At 26.4% G+C, this 27,984-nt stretch overlaps 1 protein-coding gene across 2 annotated transcripts; it reads left to right on the forward strand.

The window, feature by feature from the left end:
- Positions 1-1,489: 1,489 nt before the first annotated feature.
- Positions 1,490-27,984, forward strand: LOC100213365 (beta-1,4-N-acetylgalactosaminyltransferase bre-4). Of its 2 annotated transcripts, none has more exons than XM_065800569.1 (8): positions 1,490-1,631; positions 9,878-10,365; positions 11,045-11,175; positions 12,121-12,237; positions 12,717-12,904; positions 15,912-16,034; positions 21,118-21,222; positions 27,292-27,984. In XM_065800569.1, exons 2-8 carry the CDS (start codon positions 9,933-9,935, stop codon positions 27,431-27,433), a joined length of 1,239 nt encoding a protein of 412 aa, XP_065656641.1. In that variant the 5' UTR covers positions 1,490-1,631; positions 9,878-9,932; the 3' UTR covers positions 27,434-27,984. The 2 variants fall into 2 exon arrangements, with proteins under 2 accessions (XP_065656641.1, XP_065656640.1); XM_065800568.1 differs by having other exon boundaries at positions 1,536-1,553; positions 27,292-27,541.

Raw genomic sequence — 27,984 nt, forward strand, 5'->3', positions numbered from 1 at the left:
AAACTTTACCTAATTATGTTGTATATTTAATGTTGGATAGTTTATTATTTTACCGTAAAGTAATAAACAATTAAACATTAAATATACAACATAATTAGGTAATTCAATAGCAATACTTTTTTTGTCTAATTTCTCCATAAAACAGCCTATAATTATTCTTTAACAAAAATATCATAATCCATAATGTTAAATGACTCGCATTGAACAGGTAAAATAGAAAGTTTTGTTGAGTTTGTGTTAAAGCTTTTGTTAAAGGTTTTTTTTTAATGTATAAAGGTCATTTAAATTTCGGTTTTTAATTAAAATAGTCTTGTATCACAAAAACTACTTTACTTCAGTACAACTAAAATTTATAGCCTTAATAACACAAATTGTTGGTAAAAACTTATTCAAAATTTCCATACCCAATCTGTGTGTATGTGTGTGCATGATGGTTATATATAGGATGTTTTATGTGTATCTGTGCACAGACATATTTTAATTTTTTTTTTAATTCAGGCGTTCTTATTAATGAAAGTATATAGCACAAATAAAATGTTGAGTTATATTGTATGTTTGCTTTTTTTGTTTTTAATGTAACTGTTGGATTAAAATAATCAGTAGTTATTAAATATTGGTTTTAGAAAACTTTTATTAAAACAATTATTTTCAATAAAATCAAGTCAATGATAATTTTATATTAATTTCATTGATATTTTAATTGATAGCAACATACACCTTCACTAGTTGAAAATTAATTAAGATTAATTCATCATATAGAACACATTAAGGGGGTGCCAACATAAATTTTTCGAAAATGTTGTTTTTAGGGACACCCTAATATACAAACTATAAAATTTTATCTAAACTTTTGTTAAAAGTGTTAGCAGTTGTAGCAAAGTTCTTTATAACTTGATTGCGAAAACATGAAAAACTTTGCCAAGCTAGTTTATGGGACTTTCATTGAAAGTGATGAAGTGATTAATTGGTATCAACTTAATCGGCTAATTTTTGCACAAATTTGAATCAACCTTTTTTTTGCTGGTTTGCTAATTTTCTAGTTAATTACTTTTTTTTAAAAAAATTTTGTTTTGTATTATGAAAATTATTATATCTTAAATAAGTCAAACTTTTTATATTACTGACAGTTTTACACATTTGATTTTTTTTAGAGAAAAAGTTTATATGATTTAATTTTGTATTTATATCTTTGAAAATTTTAATTATTCTTTTGAATCTACTCATAACTTTAACTAGAAATCTGTCCTATTACATTTAAATACAATAATATAAATATAGTTACAAGTATTAAATCTGTCTTATTTCATTTAAATACAATAATATAAATATAGTTATACGTATTAAATATGTCTTATTACATTTAAATACAGTAATATAAATATAGTTACAAGTATTAAATCTGTCTTATTACATTTAAATACAATAATATAAATATAGTTACAAATATTAAATTGGTAGTAAATATAAACTCTTTTCTAAATTCTACGTTTAGCTTGTTTATTATTTGATTTGATTTAAAACCTAATAGCAAATGTTGGGAATTTGGATTTTGGGTAAGAGAATAACTTATGTTCATTTGCACACAGATGTTGAGTTATAGTTATAATTCACAAGTTAAATATTGTGAACAGGTATTACTTATATATTTTATTTATGTATAACATTTATGAGTTATTTATTTAATTATATTATAAAGTACCAAGATAATATATTATATATATATTTTGTTTCATATAGTCAATACAGATAAAAAACATATTGTATCAGAAAGGATTGTCTTATAACCATTTAAAATTATTTCAAAAAGTTAAAGTATTTTTATTGTTTCGTTAGTATTGTATATTATATTTTGTAGATATTTTAGATTAAAAACCATTTATTTAAAAAAAAATTTGTGAATTCAGTAAATCAGTGAATCTAATCTGCTAAAACACATGTCAATTGAACTGGTCATTTTGTGAATCATAAATTAGCACAAATAGAAGTTGTAATGGTTGTTAAACAACCAATTTCCTTTCCGATAATCGTTTGTAATATTTATTTTGGATAATCATTAACAAATACACACTGGTAGTTCCTCTTTGACAATCATTTGTAAAAATATCTTTAGAAAACTAATAATGATTGCAAAATAATTCCCATGGAGATTAATTAAGTACAAAGAATTCTTACATGCATAGAATAAAAGCCATAGCCCTAAGTTTAATATAGTTGAATAGTTACAGTGAATTAAGTTGATTCATTTGATTGGAGGTTATGCTTTTTATCTTTGTATTAGTGTGTTGTGCTTTACTAGTTTACAGTGACTGAGTTATGAGTTTTTCAGATTTTAATTGATTGAGTAATGCAGTCTAATGACAACACTCATATACCAACAAAAAAAAAAGAAAAGGAAAATAAGAGTTGTAAATAATTCTATCTACAAGAGTGAAATAATAAAAAAAGCTTCTGTTAATAGTAGGAAGTGATCCGGGCCCTGGCCCCAACTAAAAATAAGGCTGGAAAACACAAGGTATGCAAGTAGGCATTTATGAATATTCACTCTGTGATAAATGACAGATTAAGAAAATTTGGGAACCTTTGAAAACAGGACAACTCCATTGTGATAAACGTGGATGAAGTAATTCAGGAAATGCTAAACCTGAAAGTGTCATTAACATGGTGAAAGAGCACATATCTTATTATCCAACAAAAATAAGTTACTATGGTAATACTTTAAAACATTTTTCAATGAAAAACTTTCTGTATATGAAAAGCACAAGGCACTTTGACAGAAGTATCTTGGAATCAATGTAATTTACAAATTTTATTAAAAAATATTAAAGCAGCAGTTTTCGTTGATGAAGTTTAGTCCTTTCTATTAAAATATATAGAATCTTGCTGCAATGATGTAGAACAGTTGCATATGTTTTTTGATGGGTGCGGGGGCCAAAGCAAAAACATACCCTTGTTAGGTTATGTTCTTTTTAAGACAGAAAAACCCTGATTACAAGGAAGAAAAAAGGTCACTCTTTTCTTCCTTGTGATCAGGGTTTTTCTGTCTTAAAAAGAAAAATCCAGAAAACTGATAGGATTTATACCTTAAATGAGTATAATGATCTGGTTCTGTTATCCTCCAAGAAAAATGGATTTTCTGTTGTCACTGTAAAAAATGCTGACATTACTTTAATAATTGGTCGCCTCAATTTTATTAAAAAAACAATGTTGTCTGATGAAGTATCTGGCCGCAATATGTCCAGGAACAAAAAAATTACTTTTAGAATCAGCACTTTTTAGAGAAACTATATTGATGGTTTCAATTCCAAACATTTTCTTTGAGAAATTCCAGTTGTTCAGTGCTGCCTCTTCCTACAGCCAAAGCTTATCTGGATGGAGTGATCCCAATCAATACTAAGAAGACTGCTCCATAGACATATGCCATACATTCCAGCTGATGAAGATATTAAAAAAAAGTTTTATGAACAGATTCTGACTTTGACCACAAAATTATACTTTGACCACAAAACAGACACTGTTTTCTTTGTAAAAAGTTTTCTTCGTTGTACTAGAAGTGTTACATTATACATAAATATGTGTTTTTAAAACTGAATTGTTGATTTTTGTCGTTATTTCTAAAAATAGCTACCTAAAAATAACTTTTTCACAGTATTTATGTACAATAGACTCTATTCATTTCAGACACAATGTAAGTCAATCAAATAAAAAAAACCCCAAAAGATGTAAAGTAAATTTTTTTGTAAAACATTTTAATACAATTTTGTTTTAGTATCAATTTTGTTTAGTTAGTATAACAGTTTGGGTGCACAAATTTTATCCCAAACTCCAGTACTTAGTTATAGATATAATTTTAGCATAGGTTCTTTGCATTATAAAAAGTAAAAATGGTTAATAGTTATTTTGTCAATAAAATAGTGTAAATTAAAAGTGACGCTCAATTAAAAAAAAAAAAAGGTCCTTTTATTTGTCTTGTTTTTTCCCTTTGCACTTTAATTTTTTGGAACTCTCTCCCATTTTCATGTTTTCTTGACTCATACAACTTTTCAAGTCTTCTATCAACTGCTTCCTTGCTCTTTAAATCTATTATTTGTATTCAAGTAACTCCTAACTTAATAGTGGTTGCTTGCAGAGTAAATTTGATAAAAAAGCAAGTTTACTTTCTCACATGAATTATCTATCGTTTAAGCTGATTAGGTTCTTATTATTTTTATTTTATTTTACTAGATATATAAATATTGAAATTTCTTATAAACATTAAATTTATGTTCAAAGCATTTGTTGAAGTTGTTTTAATAACACAAGTTTTAAAAACATATTTTTATAACATAAGCTTTTATCAATCATTTCTTTTATTGACAAATGATTTGAAGTAATATCTACTGCAGCACACTCATGACGTTTTTTTCTTATGGTGGTAGGAGAACCTCTGTAGGGAATCCTTCAAAGGTTGTTTAACCACCATGTTTGTTTCTTTCTTGGGATTGTCTGCAATACAAAAACAATGTAAAAATATTCCTCAGAAAATCTAAATATATCAGAGCAGATCCCTTAACAACAGTGGAGCAAAGGTGAATCTAGATGTCTTCAATTTTAATCAAAAAATGGTTGCAAAAGGGAAGTAATGGAGACTAATTTCTTTATCTTAATTTCAAGAAAATGTTCGTATTAAGTACTGGGTTTACTGCATTGGTGGTTTGTAGAAAGGCAATTTTTTTATTATGCAATAAAAAAGGATAAAAAATCACATAAAATTGCTCGCTATTTGTCAATAAAAATTAGCTCTCATTAAGTCATCCAGCAGTTTGCTCTATAAAAATAGCAGCATTGCAATTACCTAACTAAATGTCGCATTAGTAACTAAGTGCTCTTGATTTCTTATCTAAATATCAAAATTTTCAGCATAACCAAAATTATTTGCATTATAATAATGCTAGTGTTTAGTTTCTACTAAAAAAATAATGAAATATGTTTGTGATTATTGAAATAAAGTGCAAACTTCATATTAAAGTAGAAACTGTTTAATTGTTTACTAATGCAGTTTTCTACAACATTTATTGCAAAACATATCTCATCAGTTCAGACACAGGAGACAAGAGCAATGATATTATTTTTTTTATGAATTTATTTGAAAAATGAATGAATTTGAATGAAAAAGAATGAATGAATTTGAACATTATTATGAAGTATTATAAAATGTCTGAAAACTATAATACTGGTACTAGAGCGCATTTTTACAGATTTTAAAAATAAGTTTATGATGAAAATACTCTACCAGTTATTTTTTCAATATAATAAAACATTTGAGTGGAAATGGATTTTGCAACTTTTCATAGAAAGGGGGTTGTAGATAGTGTTTGAGGAAGAACCAAATCCCTTGAATGTAATGTCTGAATGAAAAATATAAGCAAGAATGAGAAAGTGTGTGTAGAAATGTCTATAGATTTTTTCAATGTTCTTAAACCATTGATGACAGCTACTATTATTCTCTGTTAATAATTAATAATTAATAAAAGCAGTTAAATAAATAGGTAGTATGATAGAATCAGTAGTAAAAAAACAGCAAATAAAGTTTCAAATAAATAAGTATATTAATGACATTCATGCTCCCAAAATAACACCCTAATTTCTAGAAATGGCTAATAATGATTGATACCTTTTGCAGAAAAATGAAACTAATTACTCTACTAAGTATTCTGGTAAAACATGCTTAATAAGTTATATATAAAATAAAATTGCTACTCAGTTAAATCTTTATTTTAATATATGTGTTTATGTTAATAAAATATGAATTAAAAAAATTAGTTTGTTTTAATTGTTTTCATTAAGTTTAATGGTTTTTTTTGTAACTGTGCAAGCTGCTACATAGCTTCCAATAAATATCTGCATTGTACATTTGGTCAGTAAACCATTGGTCTGTCCATCTCTAAGAGATGAATTTACAATTATGGAGTAGTGAGACTCTTCTCTCTGCTTGGAAATTCCATCTTGCATTATTTAATTTAGGTATTTTCTAAAACTTAACTATGGGAAAAACTCCATATTCTTCAAAAATGCCGAATACCTGAATTAAATGAAATAGAAAAATGAAATAGAAATTTTACATCATCATATCATCCTGCTGTTTCAGTAATCACTTTTTTACCATTCTTGAAATTCTTCCTATTCTTGAGCTGTTCTTAGTTCTTTACAAGTTCTGGGATAAACACATATTGAGCAAATGTTGTTTCCACTAAGACTTTCACTCATTACTATGCATAAGAACTTTGTCAATAACATGATTTTGACAACCATTGAATTGTTTTTCTTCTAGTTTTTTTTTAGTAAAACGTTTTTGTAACTGAACTTCTCTTTGTTTATTATTCAACACTAACACTTGATATTTTTGGTCACTAATATGTTTACCATCGAAGTGTAGTGACCAGATTTCTGAAAATGTAGTGTTTTTGTCATTTCTTCTTTAAATTTAACAGCTTCTTTAATAGTTGATCTGAATATACCAAACTGTGAAGTTGTCTGAATATTGATTAACAGTTTTGTGGGATGAGAACTGTTAACATATGATTGCTGCTTTGCTGGTTGATAACTTTAAAGATGTTACAAATGCAGTGCAGTTTTGGTTTTCCTTTAGTTGTTTCTGGTACTAGTGAACTGTTCTTCTGATTCTTCAGACTTTTGATATTTTACTAGACTCAGATTCGGAAGTTGCTATTGTTGCTATTATTGAAGTAGGCTTCAAAGACATTATTTTTTGGATGGATAGTTTTATTTTATTTGGGTGGATGAATAGTTGTATTTTCTTTGTTTTACACATTTATCGTCTTCAGTACTTGATCCAGTTTTGCCTGTACAACTTGAATTAATAAATTGGAAAATTTAATTTCTTTTTCCATAAACTTTTCACTTGTCAATTTGCTTTATGGGTTCTCATCTTCCTTTGATGGTATCTTCCAGGAACAAATCAAATGTATTCTGAAATGGATTTTACATTTCATGGAATATTTACATATAGTACAAGTACTAATTTTAAGTAAACACCATAATGAAAAACTAAAAAAAAAAAAAAAAATGTAAACAGTTCAATACTTAAACAAAAATCTTTATGGAATAATAATTTAGTAAGAAGTTTGATATATTTAGGGCAAAATTCAATTTACTTTTAAAACAGATAGCGACCAACAATTTGAGTTTTGAGTGGTATCCTGCTGTTATCTTCCAGTAATTGTTTTTCTAGTGGAACAGTTCTTTTTTTCTTAAGTGTCTCATAAAATCATACAAGATTCTTCATCTAGATTGTCTTGTTTCTTTATGTATTGGAAGCACTTTTCATTATAGGACATTATTGTGAAGATAATACTTAAATATTTTTCTGAAAGACAATGATAATAAATATAAGTGCTATTGTACTTCCATATTATTTGACTGCAACCTGCCGAATACAGATTCATATATATATATATATATATATATATATATATATATATATATATATATATATATATATATATATATATATATATATATATATATATATATATATATGCATGTATATAGGCCATGAAGGCCACTACAGTTGAGGAGGCTACTTTAGTTAAGGTTACAACCCTCTCTCAACTCTATAACTCTGAACCACAAACCTTGACAAGCAAGTTTGCTGCACAGAGAAACATGTTGAGCCCGGCACTACCAGGGGCATGGTGGGGATCAAATGTATATATAGACATATATTTATGCGGTATATATATATATATCTATGTATATATACACATGTCAGTCCTCGGAATTAGGGTCGGTATTTAGCAGTGCCAACCTAACTGCCCACCTGACAGTGTTTAAGGTCGATAATTTTCTGCCGACCTCAGAATTTTGAAACTTACTTTTTTTGTAATTTCAAATAAATTAAAAATGACAAAATGAACGTTTTATTTAAGTTTGCAATTAAGTAACTAAAATAAAAACAGCAAAACAATTTTTTTATTTTAATTCTAAATAAAATAATTAAATTAAAAATGGATTAAAGAATGTTTTATTAATATTCTTAATAAACAAATGAAAAAAGCGAAACAAACTTTTTATTCAAATTTCGAACAAATAATTTTAAAAACTGAAAAATCAATGTTTTATTTAAATTTCAAAAAAATAATTAAACAAAAATCCGATACAACAAACATTTTAACTAAATCTAAATAAAATATTACAAATCACCAACAGAAAAGCAAACGTTTTATTCAGTTCAACGTTTTATTAAATTGATTAATAACTTAATCAAAATAAAAGCGGCCAAAAAATAAAAACAAAACAATAAAATTAAAAACATAATAACATTTTATTTAAATTCTAAATAAAAGAATTAAAATAAAAACGAAAACACAAACCAATACGACATTCCAAAAGTAATTTAGATTATCGTTATAGTTTATTATTTATTTTGGTTAAGTTTGATTTTTTTTATTTTAGTTTTAGTTACGTTGTTTTTATTTTATTTTTCATTGTTTTTTTTACAATGATTTATAAGCTTCTTTTACAAAGTTTTTTTTTTAAGTTTCTATATAGTTAAGTTAAGATGATTTTTTCAGCGCTTTATAAAAATATCAGTACAAAATGTAAGTTAAACTTTTTTTTATAACGTTAGATCACAGCAAATATTTTTTAATAAACAATATACTGCGATATAACATTAATAATAAAATAATAGACTAATAAACTTTTAACAAATCAACTAAATAAATTAATGTAATTTTTTTATTTGTTACTCACTAATTTTTATTAAATAAAAAATCATTTTTAGTTGCAAAGCCGCAATTAGAAATTTAAGAAATTATCATTTTAAAAATTCAAAAATTTAACATATTTTAATTCATTTATGCTAATGTTGAGAAAAGAAAGAAAGTTGTCAATATCAAACATTTTTAAAAATGCAATATTAAATTTAATTAATATTAAAAATAAAAAAATTTAAAAAAATTAACATTCCCTTATAGTAAAAACATTCCCTTATGATAAAAAAGCCGTTAAATAACATTTAACTCATTTTGTGGCAATTAAAATTATTAATTATTTAGTAATTTAAGTTTAGGTAAATTTAAAAAAGTAATTTAAAAAAGTAATTTAAAAAAGTAATTTAAAAAAGTTGATATCTTTAAAGAATTAAACAATTTTACAACATCAAATATCGTGTTAAGCTAATACATTAAGCATTTTTTCTTTAAAACAAGGCCTGATATATATATATGTATATATATATATATATATATATATATATATATATATATATATATATATATATATATATATATATATATATATATATATATATGCACACACACACACACACACACACACACACACACACACACACACACACACACACACACACACACACACACACACACACACACACACACACACATATATATAAATTAGTGAAAAAACACTTATTCATCTTATTATATATATACAGCGTGGAAAATAAGAAATTGAAGTCTAGCGGTCAATTTGACTGGCTAATACATGAAATTGGCGGTTTTGATGCAGCGGCCCTCCCCTGTAGCAACTTAAATTGCTAGTTTAGATAAGCACTCTGATGTCACACTGAAATAGCCTGTTGTCGGGGGCTTCAATACATGCATTGACTAAAAGTTGCCTGACTCGCAGCAGAGTACTGCTACATCGACTGAGGGTTTGGCATGGGGCAGCAGCCTTTTCATTAATTATTCTTTGTTTTTTTCTTCTTTTTCTGAAAATGCTCATTTATTTAATGTAACAAAAATATGGTATCAGTTTGTTACATAAATATGCTATAGTTAATATATATATATCATAATTTTTATATACACGTTTATATTTTTTACATAATTTTTATATATGTGTTTTTTTAAATTAGAATTTCACAGCACTGATTTGAACTGGTTTTATGCAAACTGATTGTAATTAGAAGAATGTTTCTCTCAAGATTGAGATATTCCTTACTTTTTTTTGGTTGTGTAGTCATTTTTTTCGTGGTGATGCACATGTTTAGTAAAAATTATTTTAAAATGCTGAACTCTGTTAATGTTCCATGGCAACATGCTTCAAATAGAAATATTGATGATACAAACAGCAATATTGATGTTGAAAATAAAATTTCATTCCGAAATCATTTAGATAAATCTGAAGTTGTTAATATTAAAGTGGAAAAAGAAAAAGAAACATATACAATAAATGAAAGTAGTTCAGATATCAAATTAGTATCAAATCAGGATAATAATGTTAAGAAACCTAATGTTGAATTGGAATTAAAAATAGAAAATAAAATTTCAAATACGATATCAAATATAACGAATGAACAAATAAATAGCAATCAACCCTGTTCTTTAAGGGGATCAAGGCTTGGTATGTTTTTTTGATTATTTGTTACTATTTATTTAGATGTTTTTTTATTGTTTATATTGATGTCTAGAAATCTAGACAACTAACCACCTTTATTTTTTATTTGAAAAAAGATCTGTTTTTTTATCTATTACACATTTAATTGATTTTCATATGAAAACCAATAAAAAAATATAAAAAAATAAATGAATTTCATAAAATCAAAAATAAAATTGTTTATACCTAAAACGATAGTTATGTAGTTTCTTAAACGATAGTTACTTGTTTTTAAACAATAGTTCCTTGTTATTGTTGAAAGTTGTTTTTATAGTTATTATAAAAACATTGTTGTTAGTTTATCTAATTCAAATCAAAGTTGCTACAATTATCAGTAACTACCACTTCACAGTAACTACCACTTCACTATTGCTACCACTTCACAGTTACTACCACCTCACAGTAACTATCATTTATTTTTAAATTTTATATTTCTTGCCTGAGTTTTTAAGAGTAATTTAAAAAGAACAAAACTGATTAAAAAAGTTCAAAAAAAATTAATCCAGCACTTCTAGTATTGTCTGACGCTTACGACTTTAACGCCACTTAAAGATTAGGGTTTAAGTGTAACTTATTACACTTAAGTTGTATCTGACACTTCTTTTTGGAAGATCTTTTCTTGTTATAATAAATTTTAATTTTATAGTTGGGGCACTTTATGTTGATCAGTCTGTACCAAGTCTAAAAGATTTAGAAAAAATGTACAGTGTGGATTTTGGTGGAATGATTGAAAAAGGTGGATGGTGGAAACCCAAACAATGCCTTGAAAGGGTCAAGGTATAAGTATAAAGTTTTAAATATGTAATGATAAACAAATAGCTACATATAAAATTTAACAGAAAATACAGCAAAGACAACTGCTATTAGAAAATAAATTTAAATATTTGTATTTGTTGACATTTTTAACTTTTTGACTTTTGACTTTTTGACACATTTGACTTATTTATCCTTAATGCTCTTCAGGTTGTCATAGAAATATAGTTATGAAGGCTTATATAACTTATCTTAGTAGATTCTATTTTTGTTATTAAAAATTTACCTAGGTAATTTACTTTAATGCAATTATAATTTCAGTTAAAATATTTAATTTATATTTAGTATTAATGTTTAAATATAAATTTAGATTTTACTTAATTTATGTTATTAATACATTAACCTAAAATAAAACTCCACAAAATCCCTTATTTTTTATTATAGATGGTTTATTTAAATATTTTCAAGTAAATTATGTTTCATAACTATCTTGCTCCTAACTTCGTAAAAACAAAAAATCATTATTAGTTGCAAAGCGACAATTAAAAAGTAAAAAAATAATATTTTAATAAATTTCAATACATTTATATGAATGTCAAGAAAAGAAAGAAATTAGTTTATATAAAATATTTAAAATAATGTTTTTTTAAATTTAATTATTAGATAATAAAAAAAAAATATTCGATAATATAGTTACATAAATTCCATAAAATATTTACATATTTGGTGGTAATTTATTATATTGCAATAGTTTAAAAAAATTGTCCCCAAACAAAACAAAAACACACTTTAAGCTAATATCTTAGGCATTTTTTATTTAAAACAAGGCCTGATGTATTTTTTTGTTATTCACCTTCCCAAAGCTGAGTGGGTCACTGTGTGTATGCAAAAATATTATATTCATCTTAATTTTTTCATTTGTATTATTTAATTAGAGTTTCTAGTTATCTTTGAATTTTATTTGTTTAGGTAGCAATAGTGATTCCGTTCAGGAACCGCAATGACCAGTTATTAATTTTTTTACGCCACATGCACCCTTTACTGATGAGACAAGAGTTATATTACAGAATAATTGTTGTAGAGCAGGTAAGTAATTATATAAAAATTCAAAAAAAAAAAGAAGAGATTTCATATTAAAAATTTATTAAACTTTGAAGTTTTACTTTTTGCAATTGCAAGTGTTTGTTACACTTTAAAGTAATCATCTTTTATTTACCTTTCTATCTGCTATGTTTTTTGTGAAAACATAAATGCTATATAAAGTATTGAGTTATGTCTTTTTATCGAAAGAAACCAGTTTGCTTAAGAGTTTTTTATTTCAAACTAAATTATATTTAATCATTTTTTGTTTTGACTCCAAATATAAAGCTGTACCTTTAAAATAAATGTGTTTGCAACATTTTTAAATGAGGAAAATTCAAGGCAAGAATGATATCTTTAAAGACTATATCTTTAAAATTATATTTGATTTTTTAGAAAAAACTTTAATATCTAACAGTGGGTATTGTAGTTGTTGTTCTTATCCTATTGACTTTTTATTTTATTATTATTTAAACTTCTTTTAGCTGGAAAATGATCCTTTTAACAGAGCAGGACTTTTTAATGTTGGATACACCGAAGCATTAAAGATAGCAGATTTTAATTGTTTTATATTTACTGATGTGGACTTGCTTCCTGAAGATGATCGCAATTATTATGGTTGCCCAACATCACCTCGACATATGTCTGTTGCTGTTGATAAATTTCAATACCAGTAAGTTATGATCATAATTCTGGTAATTTATAAAATATGTGTACTAATTTATAAATTGTTTATAAAATAATAATTAACAATGATAATTTATAAAATATTTGTACAATTTATTAGTATCAGTTTTTTTTTTTTTTGTTTTTTTTTGTAAATGTAATAGTTGCAGTATGTTGTAATATTGTAGTTTATTAGTGCTAATTTTTTACCAAACCCTCAAGTATTGACTGATGTGTATAGGTATTAACTGTAACCAATAATTCTTGATATTGGCTGATGTTAATTAGTAGCATATACCCCTAAAAAATCAGTCATTGCATGTCTACTCTAACTCTATTGTGTACTCTGTTGTATGTACTCCCATAGTTCTGTTTCATATTTTGTTTGGTTCCTCTAATGAGCCCCTCTTTTTTTAAATATGGTTCAAAAATGCATTACAAATGCTGGAGCTGCTTTAAATGCTAGGCTTGAACCTCTGCCCCACTCTGATAGTTCTATTGTTGTATTTGAGTTGGCTTTTTTAATAAGCTGTCTTTAGACAAGATCCAAAATTATAATTCTGATTTTGATGGACCTGCCAATTTGAGCCATTGTTCTTTCTTTGTAAGGTTGCATCTCTTTTTTTTTTCTACAAATACTACCATGGTTGTTTCTCAAACAAGCTATTGTCACTTGCTCCATCAGTCAAAACTCCATATCATGTGACTTGTTATTCAGCAAAGCTGTATCCTTTTATTGTAGCTGTTCTTTCATATTTCATCTTTTCTTTTATCTTTTATTGTAGCTGTTCCTTCAGCTTTTATTTACTTGAATAAATGTGGCTTAGAATTCTCTCTCGACTCCATATTTTCCTGACTCATACGATTAAAAAATTTTAAGTCTTCTGTCAACTGCTTTCTTTCTCTTTATCTACCTTTTTTTTTTCTGTTAACTCACACCACAATTAGTAATTGCTTGTAATTCTGTTGAAAGTGAATTAATTTTGAAAAAATCTTACATTTTTCATTTGTCACTCAGTGCCTTACCAAGCGCAAAAGCGATTGGTTTAGCTTTGCTTTCATCTAACAAACTGCTGTTATGTATGCTATATACGATGGCATTACCTTAACTTATGAATGTGGAAACACAATATTTTATGTTTCAATTGTACATAATTTCTTCATCTGTTCAAATAAATATTTGCATTTGTATTTTCAATATTTTCATTTTAGGTAGAAGATCTTACTAAGTTACATTTGTATTGTGAATAAAAAATAAAAACGTTATATAAATGTAAACGTTATAAAAACATTATATAATCATGAAAATAATATAGTTTAAATATCATACTTAACAAATATACAATAAAAACATTATATAATCATGAAAATAGTATAGTTTAAATATCATACTTAACAAATATACAATAAAAACGTTATATAATCATGAAAATAATATAGTTTAAATATCATACTTAACAAATATACAATAAAAAATTAGTTTTGCTAACTTTTGTCTGGTTTTGGAAAATCACATAAACTCTTACATAGTTGCTAAACACTCTTAATTTTAAAGGTGTTGCAAATGGCTCTGAGTGGTATACAGACTTTTAGCAAGCATACACTGACATGCACAAAAATATTTTTTTCAATTTTTAATCAAAGCACTTGTTATTTAAGAATACAAAAAAAATATTTTAATTATTTTTCATTAAATAGTTTAATGCAATATTGCAAAAACTTTACATTATCTATATAATAAAAAGTAAATTGTTAGTTGTATTATCCATTGACGAACAAGTAAAAAAACAAATGTAAAGAAATATTAATTTTTAAATTTCAAGCCAGCCTAATAATGAAAATATATTAAGAACAGAGGTCTTAGTATAGAAACTTTTTATTAGAGATTATTCTCATGGGATTTGTAAAGAGGAGGTTGTAAACAAAAAAAAAGGGTCACTGCGATCCAGAGTAAAAAGAGCAGAATAAACTCATATTTATTACAATAAAAGCTAAAAATATGTTTAAAAATATGTTTATGATATATTAGCCAATGACTAATAGTAGATAGATTTAAAAAAAGGTCTAAAACCTTGTTTGAAATTAATCTAGGTTTTAAACAAGCTTTTGAAACATCAGAAAGAGACATATTCAAAATGTTATTTGCTGCTTGTTGATTTTAACTTCAACAAAACTTACTGTTAACAATTATCGCAATACTGTTGGCATTCCTGAATAACATTGATGAATAAAAATCCTCTCACTCTCGGACAAGGTCCAAAACCACATTGTAAATGTAGTTGAATCTGCTTTATCTGCCAAAATTGAGCCACTCTTCCGTCATTGTAAGGTTGCATCTCTCTCTTTTTTCTACAAATACTATCACTGCTCAAACATGCTATTATTTTTAGTTAGATCAACCAAAACTCATTTTTACTTGGCTGGTCATTCAGCAAAGTTGCATCCTTTTACTACAGTTGCATCTTTTAAAAATCTTTAAAAAAATTTTTTATCTTTTAAAAAGTTGCATCTGTCCCTCCAGGCTATAAAATTTTTTATTCATTTAGTTTATTTCCTCGCACATCATAACTTAATTGGTTGCTTGCTACCACTATTAAGTTATGAGTTATTAGAAAACAAAGGAAAGGGTTTTTGTCTGAAAAGAATACTAGAGAAAACAAAGAGTAGGGTGTTTTTCTTTTGTCAGAAATAAATTAGTTATATATATATATATATATATATATATATATATATATATATATATATATATATATATATATATATATATGTATATATATATATATATATATATATATATATATATATATATATATATATATATTATATATTATACATAATATTAGGTTAAATATATATATATTTAACCTAATATTATAAATTTTTTCTAAGTCCTGGCAATCAACCCCTGCTAAATGGGGCTGGGTTTGTAAAATGTCCTATTTTTACCCAGGGCCGGGAACGGTGATTTACTAGTAGGTAGGGCAAAACTTTTGTTAATGCTTTTATTTCTTTAGACTTCCATATGAAACTATATTTGGTGGTGTAGCAGCATTTACAAAGGAACATTTTGTTAGTATCAATGGAATGTCAAATCTTTTTTGGGGCTGGGGAGGAGAAGATGATGATCTTTACAGAAGGTGTGTGCAATATAAAATTTTAATTTAATCAGAGTTTTTTAAATTTAAGTTTCTACTTTATGTAGCACAAGATTAAGGCCTACAAAAGTAACCTTTGCTTGTGTGCCATAGTTATATATTAAAGGTATACAAAATAAAAAACCTAACATGTATGTATAGTTTATGTATAATTAAATAATTATTTAGAAGTACTGGAAAATAAAAAAGTTAATAAACTAAAAAAATAATTTGGAAACAAATTTTTAAAATTTCTTTATTTATTCCAATTCCAAAATAGATAAAAAGTATCTTGAGGTGTTTTAAGTATCCCTTTTATCTAATGTACACAATGTTAACAGTGCACCACCATTAACAGCAAGTTTACATCTTGTCAAATTTAAATTTGATAATAACCGGTGATCACTAATTAATGAAAACCTCAAAACTTCTGAACTAATAAAGATTTTCTAATTATGTAAAAAGCATGATACAGTAACATAATTACTATAACTCAGGAAGATGGCAACATAACAGCTTTACCGTATGTATGAAGAGCATCCAACTTTTTGTAAACATTACTAATCATTATACTATCTAATCACACAATAGAGAAGAACACTACATAGTTTGTATTGTTCTTGACTTTTTATAAACAATATTGAATTCTGTTTTTCAATTGATCAATTGTTTGTGCTTCCCTTTTGTTTTCATAGATAGGTCCTTTCAAAATAGACTAAGATTTCCATTGGGCAAAGTTCTGGAGCGCATGTAGGTTTACTTCCTTTTCAAAAAAATCATGTATTTCTGCAAACAGAAATTGCTAACCAAACAGAGGTCTTAGTATAGAAACTTTTTATTAGAGATTTTTTCTCAAAGAAAGAAGAGATTTTTTCTCAAATTTCGATTTCTTTTTGTACTTGGTATCTTTTAGAACATTAGTGACAGCTCTACATCAAAAACCAGCATTAGCATTTTTTGTTTAACATGTTTTGTCATCCAAAATGGAATCAAGACCATAAAGTTTGCAGTTGGTTCAACTGTTTTTCTGATCTATCAGGAATTTGATGCTTATTGTGATAATCAATATTGATCTTTCATTGGATAGTTTTAACAATGTGAGGCTAGTTGCAAAAAATTTGGTTGCCAATTTATGAATCGAAATCCTTAATTGGCCATCAATGCACATTTTCTGATGCTCGATTTTTTATTTTATTTTTGTCATAATTTTGGCTTTTCAACCTTGTCTTGAGCAATGGCTATATGTCAAAACACTTTCCCACATTCAAATATGTAAATACACTGTGGCTTTTGGATTATTTTCATCAATAAAATGATCCACCTTCATTGAGAAAATCCATAAATTGATTTTCTCAATGAACTTGAAGGTGTACACACTTGTAGGTGATTACTTGTACACATGCTCAATCAAACTCTTTTGTTCTACTTTTGATATTTAAAATAAAAATACAAAACAGTATGAGACTTGGTACTCTAAGAAAGAAGAAGAAGCCATGCAGGTTGCATTTAAAAAAGATACCCGCTTAAAAGTTGTGAGATGTAAAAAGTCTCATTAGTTAGTGATAACACGTTATGGCATTTTCTTTTAGCTGTATTTTTTTAAAGATGATTCATCAGCATTTTGCATTAGATCTTGCACAAATAATAACTATGGAAAAGTTGGCAACTCAACAAGTTGTCAACAATTGCTAAACACTTTGCTTTCTTTTGACTATACCCGCTAATCTTGTAAATAAAATTGAGTTCAAATGAAAAGATTTATCATTTATTTTAACAGGGTTTGTTAGTCATTTATTTTAATGATGTTTGCTAGTCAAATAAAAACCAGTAGAGTACTAATATTTCAAAAATTTTTGTATAACCATGGGTGTGTTTTTGAAAGGCATAAAATTTCTTAAATATAAACTCTAGAACATTTGCATACTGCTGCAAATAGATTCAACACTTTTTGTAAAAAGTAAATATGAATTAACTAGTCAGAAGTTCTTTCTGCCAATAATAAACTCAGAAACTCAGAAAACCAGAATAAACTATACCAAGATATTCTATATACTGAATCCATAATTGAAATTTCTGTGATTTTTTATTTTTCTCCATTTTTATATGTTCGTTAATTGCATTTTCCAGAAATTTGTAGTTCTCAGTTTTAAGAAACTTATTTAGTTTTTAGTTAACTTCAGAATTACTCATAGCTTTCGCATAAATATTTTCAAATTCAAAAAAATTATTTTATAAACAATAACTGTAACATTTAAAAGCAATTCTATTCAATTATTTCAATTCATACTATTGTACAAGCAATTCATACTATTGTACAAGCAATTCATACTATTGTAGAGCTATGAGCTAGAAAGTGTGCCCATAAAACTCTAGATACGACTTTTCCTGACATGATGCGAACAACACTGCAGCATAAATCTCTGAAAAGAGGTCTTTTAGCCCAGAACCAGTCATAAATTTGTCAATAAACCAAGAAATTCATCAAAAAATGAAATCCACCAAGTCATTAAATATTTGTTGCAAACACATATAAGTACGCTTGTAGTGTGCAAATAATTTAATTCTTGATTTTTACTTATTATCACTTAATTTGCGAGTTTTTTCCCACAGCTGTAATGAAATCTCCAAGAACATCTTATGCATTCTTCATTCTCACAGTATGCAACACTCGTAATTAGGAAAAAATTTTTGCCGACCTCAAACACTTTTAGGTTGGCATTGCCGAACGCCAACCCTAATTCTGAGGGTTGCAGTAAGCAAAAATTATTAAATATGTTATAGCATTTATTATATTAAAAATTTATTATATTAAAAGAGGTATTAAAATTTATATTAAAAAAACTATAATAATTGTTTTTTTTATAAACGCACCAAAAGATGTCATTGCAATGTAATCAAATTTCATCAAATTGTGCAATTTTGCAACAAAAGAGTATGAAAATTTTCCGAGATAATTAATTATCTTGTTAATTAATTTTTGAAGTATGTTGTTTATATAAATTTTATTTAGAATTAAATTATCTGTCATGGTGTATTAAAATAGAATTATCAATATAATTTATTTTTTCCGTTTTATGCCCAACTATAGAGATTTCTGTGACCTAATTTACAGGCTTTTATTATTATTATTTTTTTTTTGTTATTCTTGACATGGTTTTGGATCTTTGTACCAAGTTTAGCTTTATTGTATTTTTTTTTACATTTTTTTTTCCTTTTTTCCACTGTACTAATTCAACAAGATCCTATGATCTAAAACTTATTCCATGTAAAAATGTATTCCATGTAAAATGATATGTAGAGATTTCATTTCTGCAAAGAGTTACCAAGGTAGGATACTTCCTTGTCTTTGTTTAAATCAAATTTAAAAAAGTACAATATTCTACATTAATACATACTAAATTAATCAATTTTTCTTGGTGTTACATAAATATAGTTTTGGCATTACCTATATCACCAATTTTTTCTGTGTCATTTGTGCATTTTTAATAAATAAGCTGGCTATTTAATAGCTTATCATTGTTTTCTTTTTTTATTTGATGCCTGACAGAGCCATGTAAAATTGTCAATTTCTTGAAAAGTGTCTAAGAAGAAGCTAAAAGAAAAACTTTTTTAATGAGTATTATATTTGATGTTTGAAAATAAACATTTTTTTATTATAAAAAAAAAGCTTTAACAAGCTGTATGAAAGACACTTTTTGTAAAATTTATTTGGTGGTTTTTCTCTATTTAGAATTGCAGTTTGTTTGCAAAGTTCCAAATAATCTTTCTTTGGTGTCTGCTTCTTGTCTGATAGTTGATCATTTGCAAAATTGCAGACTTTATTCTTGTTCTGTATCAACCAAGGATCTTGAACTTTATAATGTTTTGTATCAGCCAAGTTTCCTGAGCGTGTAGTTATGCAAAGCATTTTATTTGACTTGTGTAATTTAGTTAATACAATAAGTTTTATATGCATAGTTTTAGAAGGTTCAAGAAGATTGCAGAAGCCACCATAAAGTTTTAAAAGTATTCACATTTCCACATGGTTTTGAAAAGTGGGTGCTTCTGAAAGTTTCCAGAACATATATGTTTAGTTTAATCTGTATATGTGTTTTTTTTTTAAACATCTTTGCTTCCAATGACGCTGCAAGCAACCACTAATTAAAGTTGGAAGTTACTGGAAGAGAAAAGATGAAGATTGTAGAGCAAGATAATGATTGACAGGCGACTTAAAGGATTGCAAATTATATGAATCAGGAAAGCAAGGTGAAGGAAGCGAGTTCCAAAGAACTGATGTTTGAGGAAAAAAACTAGACGAATAAGAGTTTTTGGAGCACTTAGGAACAGCCACAGAAAAGAGATGAGGTTTAATTGAATGACAAGTAACATGAGAATGAATTTTAGTAGATGACACAAGAGACTCTAGCTCTTTGAAGCAATGCCCATTTTAGTATTTGTAGAAAAGAGAATGAGAAGCAACATTACGGCGATGTGATAATGGTTGGAGGTTGGCTGCAAGAGCAGGTCCAACTATGTTTACAATGCGTTTTTGCACCTTGTCTAAAAGAGAAAGGGCATCATTAGAAGATCCGCCCCAGATATGGCAACAGTATTCCATACAAGGCTGGATTTGAGATTTATAGAGATAGAGAATAGAATCCGGAGTGAGAAAGTGTTAAGCTCGATAAAAAGATGCGACCTTAGCAGATGCTAATTTTGAAATGGATTTGATATATGGTTTCCAAGAAAGATCGGATGTAAGAGTTAATCCTAGAAGGTGAAGGTTAGATGACTGATCGAGTACATTACTGCTCATAAATATAGGGAGATCTAAATTATTGCAATAATGATTGGCTGAAAAAAATTGAGTTTTATCTGAATTAAAGTTCACCAGCCACTGTGAGCCCCATGCTGTAGCAGAAGTGAGATCCTTTTCAAGCTCAAAAGAGATCCTTTTCAAGCTCATGTTTAATTTAATCTTACTATGTTTGCTTTAATCTCTACATATTTAGTTAAATCTGTGTTTAGATATTTTGAAAATTTATTTTAAGATCTGATCTTGGTCTGATCTAGGTTATTTTATTTTTTTAAACAACTTTGTTTTTAGGATTGTTACTATGGGTTACAAGTTGACTAGACCTTCTTTATTGACTGGCCGTTACACTATGGTAAAATTTAATCATTTCCAAAGTTCTCAGGCAGATCCTAACAGGTAGTTTATTTACTGTTATCATAACAAGATTAATAAAATAATTACATACTCTAATATAATGTAGTTTATACTTTTTTTTAATTGTTTGTTTAAATTATATTAATCATTAATTTTTCAGATTTAAAGAATTAAATTTGTTTATTTAAATTTTTACGGCATGCATTGAATGTGTTGTGTTTGAATGTATTCATTGCATAGTCATAGTATTTAACTATTCTGAAATGAACACTGTTATTTTTAAATTTAATAAAATAACATAAACTTTATGGCGTAATTAGACTGAGAGTGCATCAAATATTTTTAAAATTAATTTTTCTGGCACAGAAATATTTTGAATGAATTCAACGCTGTTTTAGCTGCTATTGAGTTTATATTGGAAACCGACCGATTTTAGCTAAAATATTAGATGACCTAATTTATTTTATCCTAACCAAACTGAAGAATGTATATTTATGTGTTTGTTTTGCGATAAACAATGTATATCGCACGGTGACTCGTCACCTCAACGCCAAACACAAGGAAAAGATTACTGATAAACAATTTAGTAAAGAATAAACGAAAACAAAATTCTTTATCGTATTAGATTTCAAAATTATTTATTTCAAAATTATTTAGATTACAGAAAAGTTTAGATTACAGAAAAGGAAGTGACATGGCTTGAACTTACTAAAACAGCTATTTTCATAGCCACATATTAAAATATATATATAATTGAAAAAAATAAAAAATATTATTGGTATATTATTAACTTCTCTTGAAGTAGTAAAATAAATACTGATAGTTTTATGGTGTAGTAACTTTGTAATAAAATAGTAATATAAGATTGATAAATAAAAATCGTATAATTGTTTTTTCAATTTTAAAATATTAATGGTACCACTAATATTTTACATATCTTTTATTAAAAATGTATATATTTAGTTTTGAACAAATGTAATAACATCTTGTAAGTAATTCAACTACATGCTTTTAGCTTCTTTTCCTTGGACTCAATACTTTATTACTATAATTAATAATATAATACTATATTACTATATATGACAAATTGAATTAATGTTTAAAAAAAATGTATAACCAAAAAATGCAGTTAATCAGAAACTAAGAAAGTTATTACTTAGTTATAACCCTGTAAAAGTTAGTACTTAGTTATAACCCTGCCCAGCAGTTGTATGTATCCCATGTATTTCAACCAGTTACAGATCTAGGATTTTTTGGTGTTTGAGGTAGCTAACTTCCAGACATGGAGCAAACTCCAAACATTTGTATGTTTATATTTATGTTAAATAGAGATGCTTTTCAAAAAATTGTGATGATTGGAGGCTGGAAACAAAAAAGCCTTTTAACTTCATCTACGCCCCCCCCCCCCTCTCTCTCTCTTTTTCACCTTCCAAACATGGGGCAACAAGTTGATAAAATATTTTTTGTATTATTCTCAACTAGATTTATATTCATTGATAAATTTTAAGTTTCATATTATCTTTCAGCGTTCAAAAATTATGGCAATATGAGGAAGGATTAGTAATGAATTATGAACTACTGGGATGAGAAACAAATGTTAGGAAAAATTGAAAAAATATTTAAACATTTATCATATAAAATTGTTACTGTAGATTTATTTCAATCTCCAATTTGATAAAGAATATTGTTTAATCTCAAAATTCGAAACTAGAAAAAACCAGTAACTCTGTAAAAGTCTATTAGAAATGCTTTACCATTTGAGCAAAAACTCAAGCTTACTTTCCGTAGATATGATGGTTTACGTTTGACAGACCAAATGAAAATTAAGTCATCACTGAGCAAAAAAATTGTGTTATAAATATGCATTATAAGAATTTATTATTACAAAAAAAATGAAGTTAATTTTTTTTTTAATTATATTTTTATCTTGAAGATAAATTTTGATTTTCATGTGTACTTAAAATAAGTTTTAATTAGTTGTTTACTTTACCTTTACTCAAACCTTTAATTACAAAAACATAACTACAACACACATTTTAAAAATTAAACTCAAAACTTCTTCTAAAGCGAGCACTCTACCAGTACTGCACTAGGTGACTAAAAATGGTATTTGAAATGGTAATATATAAGGCTATTTGAAAACAAAACATCTTCAACAGGTTTATGACCTTATCTAAACAGTTTAGAAAATTAGCTTTGAATTCAAAATAAATTTTTTTGTTGCCGTTTTTTTTTGACAAAAAAAATGGCAACAAAAAAAGAATGGCTGAAAAAACTCTGGATGCTCTTTGTATTTAATGATGGTACTTCAATGGAAGAATTAGAGGTAAAGTTCTACCTAATAGGCCAAGTTTGCATAATTTTTAAGTTCAAGATTTAAAATTTATTTACTTTATTTATGATTTGTTTATTTATGATTATCACAGTTGAACATTTTTGTTAACATTTTACATAATAAATGCAATTTATACTTATAATTTTTTTGAATATCTGTTTCAATACAAGTATTTCAATATTAATATCAAAATATTTCAATATTATATTTCTGTAATATCAAAAAACTGCTATTGGTTTTTGTCCAATTTAGGATACTGGTAGTACTAATACCGTAGTACTAGGCAATTTTAGAGAAAAATATAAAAAAATAAAAAATTTCACGAGAAACTATGAATGCTTGAAAATTTTATGGGAAAAAAAACATCAAGTATTTATTTGATTTATAATATTGTATGTTCACCAAAGGGGTTTTAATATTGTATGTTCACCTATGGGGTTCACCAAAGCGAAAAAACTTTTGTTTGATATCTAAAATTTTTAGATGTTAAACAAAAATTAAATTAATTTTTTTTTGAAATATTTGATTTTATTTCATACATATACATGTATACTTTTATTGCTTGTTTAAATAATAGTATTGAATTAGTATTAAATATAAATAGTATAAAATAAAAAAATTAAAATTGTTTATTTAAATTTTTATAGTATTCATTGAATTTTTTGTTTTACAAAATTCATTGATGATTATAATATTGGAATCAAATTTTATAAAAACAATTTAGTTTACCAACTATCTACAAAAGAATTCACAGCCCAAAACTTCAAAGTTAACCCAATAAACTTAAATTAAGACATGTACCAGAAAAAATCTGTGCACATTTTAAAAGATATTTTTTTAACTATTGTATTTTGATATTGAATGTTATATATATTTTAAAAGTACATATATTAATATTCTTAAATTTCACTTAAGAAAGTTTGTAAAGTTTTGTACGTGAGAACGCACGTACTTTGCGTTTTACACTCAACATCAGCTTTTGCACGATTTTCGGCTGGACTTTCTTGGTAGCTCTAATCCATTTAGTTTTTAAATATTTAATGTTTCTGGCTTCTTTTACATTGAACCTTAGTTTTTTTTTGACAAGAGCCCAATATCTTTCGATAGGACGTAGTTCGGGACAATTTGGTGGATTGCAGTATTTTTCAACGAAGTCTACTTTATGTTCTCTAAGCCATTTTAAAGTTGTCTCAGAGTAGTGGCATGATGCTAAATTGGGCCAAAATAACGGGTTACCCATGTGTGTTCTTAAAAACAGCAAAAGACGTTTCTTGAGGCATTCTTTTATGTATATTTTGGTGTTAATTGTTCCCGTAGTCACAAAACAAGAACTTCTTTCACCACATTCACAAATTGCTTGCCAACCCTGACCCTAACCCAAACTAAGAATTTTTTAGCAAATTTTTGCATTCCAATGCATTTATAATTGGAATTCAGTTTCTTGCGATTAATTGCTGAGTAATATCGGTGTCCTTGAGATCGGAAATATGCAGCACAATAAATTTCATCGTCAATAATCAAACAAGATTTTTTGGCACATAATTTTTTATAGAGCAGCTTTGAACAACGAATTACGACATTTTTTTGCTTTTCTTCACAAAGAGGAACTTTTTTCTTTTTGTAAGATTTATAACCACAATTTCTCTTCACTCTTTGTATAGTGGAAACATTTGTTTTGAATTTAATCGCTAAAGTTAGAACAGAAATCTCCGGTTTTCTGTCTAAGGCATCTTTCACTTTTTTTCCAAGATCTCGTCTAACAAAACTTTTTTTTCTTTCACTTCAGAACACGTGCAGGTTTTTTCTGGTACATGTCTTAACCCTCTTACTCCACCGACTCCAACTCCTGCTCTTTTTTCAAATTTTTTCTGTCACCCTCTTTTTGAACGTTATTTTTCTTTACACTGTGGTTTTAGGTTGAATATGAAAATTTAATTTCTTTTTTTAGTTGCTAAATATGTTTTGTATTGTTATCTATTAATATGCTCAAATACCATTATACATGTTTTATGATTTATGATTATATATGAAATATATATGATTCCCAAAAATTATGCAAACAAATATATGATTTTTAAAAATTATACAAAAAAAGTATATACGATTCTTAAAAATTATGCAAACAAATATAAATATGGTTCTCAAAAATAATGCAAACAAATATAAATGATATTCTCATAATTTATAATAAAATAAAAATTATGCAAACAAAAGTTGCAAGTTTTAGCACAACAAATTTGAGAGAAAATCTTTACATGTAGTTTTATAGGTCTATTTCTATTGTCAATAGAAATTTTGTTGTAAATATGAATAATTAAAAAGTTTTTAAAAAGTTTTATTGCTTACATTTAATACAGATTTCCATTTTTACCCTGACTTTACAGCTGATTTGTTTACGGAACTTACTTGTTAAAGCTAAAGTGACTTGTTAACTGCTAAACAGAAACGTTTTATCCTGCATTAAAAAAATCATTTTGTAAACTTTTGTAAAATTTTGAAAAACATTTATTTTATTGCTCTTTTTGAAAATAAACACAACTTTACATTTAGTACATTTGGATTTGCACTATGGTCATATTTACTATAAAATAAACACAACTTTACATTTAGTACATTTGGATTTGCACTATGGTCATATTTACTATAAAACAAAAGAGTAAATATAGTAATAAAATGTGAAAACAAAACAAATGTTTAAAGCTATCATTAAAGTTGTTATAAAATATAATAATTATTTTAACTCCATTAACAGCAATAATCATCATATTTATCACAAATAAAAAAAAAAATCCATGTATACAGGATTTTTGATTCCAAATGTGACATTTAGTGGATTGAACCAAAACTTCCTCTAGTTAACAATGAAGAAATAATTTAAATTAAATCAAACAAAAAACTTCTCTAACATTTCCACGATTCAAACTTAATTCTATAAATATCAAACATTTGTACTCATCTTTATATTATTTCAATATAAAACGGAAAAAAAGTTTGCAAAAATTGAACTTCGTTCATCTAACAAGACAAGTTTGTAGCGCCTGATATACCATCAGGAGTACAATTTAAATTACCCTTTAAACTTTACATATGGAAGTAAAAACGTTTAAGAGAATTGAATTTCCACTAGCAGAAGTTACAACTCTCACTGTTGCTAAATAGTCTCTCATCAGCAGTAAGTGACAATTATTTGTTGCTATAATTTTCGTGCTACAATATGATCTGTAGTTTAAATTGTGATAATTCCAGTTTCATCCATATTCCAAATATCTCCACTTTCCAGCAACAATTTAGAATAAAAAACTAGATTAGGAATTATTGTAAAATTTTTGAGCTTTTGTTGGATCAAAAATAAAAACATATGCTTAGCTTAATGCTTTAGGGTTTTTTATTGGCAGCTTTTTGTGTCTAGAAGTAAGCAGTGAACCAGTCTTCCTCAGCAGCTCAATTTTCACTCCAATTATGGAGTGAAAATGGAACTGCTGGGGAAAATGAAATGAATGCCTTGGGAGATGATCCGTTATAAATATAAGAAACTTTCATGGGATTTATGCACGCATATGTCAAATAATGCATCATATTCATTTATTGATATATGTTAGTATATACTGATGAATAAGCGCAGTTAGTTAATTTGTAATAATACTTGTAAATATTTGTTTGTAATGATGTTTGTGATATTGTCTTATATTAAAGTACCCGTCCAGGTATTTTACAAAAGAAATGTAAACACACTTGCTCTTTTTTTTTTTTTTTTGTAATTAACTATCTTTTTTTAGAATGAATTTATTGAAGAATTCCGATGAACGAATGACAGTCGATGGCTTAAACACCTTAAAATATACTTTAAAAGAGGTTGATCAACAGCCGTTGGTCACTTTTGTCAGAATAACAATGTCTAAATCAATGTACAATATGTAATACGCTTCCTCTAGATTTTAATTGAAGGACAATTTAGATTTGACACTAAAATCTTGCACTTATATCTGACATGTTATATGTTAATCGATATTTAAACGATCGATATTTAAAATCGATATTTAAACGGTCGATATTTAAACGATCGATATTTAAAATCGATTAAATCAGTTATTTATTTACAAGCTTTTTATTTAACAAAGTTTCGTGAAACTGAAGTAATGACAAAATATTGTTTTTAAAGCATAAAACGTTATTTATTTTAATTTTTTTTTCCTCTTTTAACTATCAAAGAATCTTTGTAACGATTGCATTTGTTTTTAAAATGGTTCAAAAATGAACGATTGTGTTAGTTTTTTAAATTGACTTGAGTTTGTACAAAGCCTTGTTGATATTTTTTAGGTATGTGAAGTATTTGTAAATGTTATCGAGAAATTTACATAGATTCTCAAACTCTTTTTTATTCTGTTATTACTTGAATGTAAAATGAAACCTTTTTTAAGTCATGATGTATATTTTATCAATTTTGAACAGTTTTGCCCATTTTTGTTAAA

This window comes from Hydra vulgaris, chromosome 06 (assembly GCF_038396675.1).
Source record: "Hydra vulgaris chromosome 06, alternate assembly HydraT2T_AEP".
NCBI lineage: Eukaryota > Metazoa > Cnidaria > Hydrozoa > Anthoathecata > Hydridae > Hydra > Hydra vulgaris.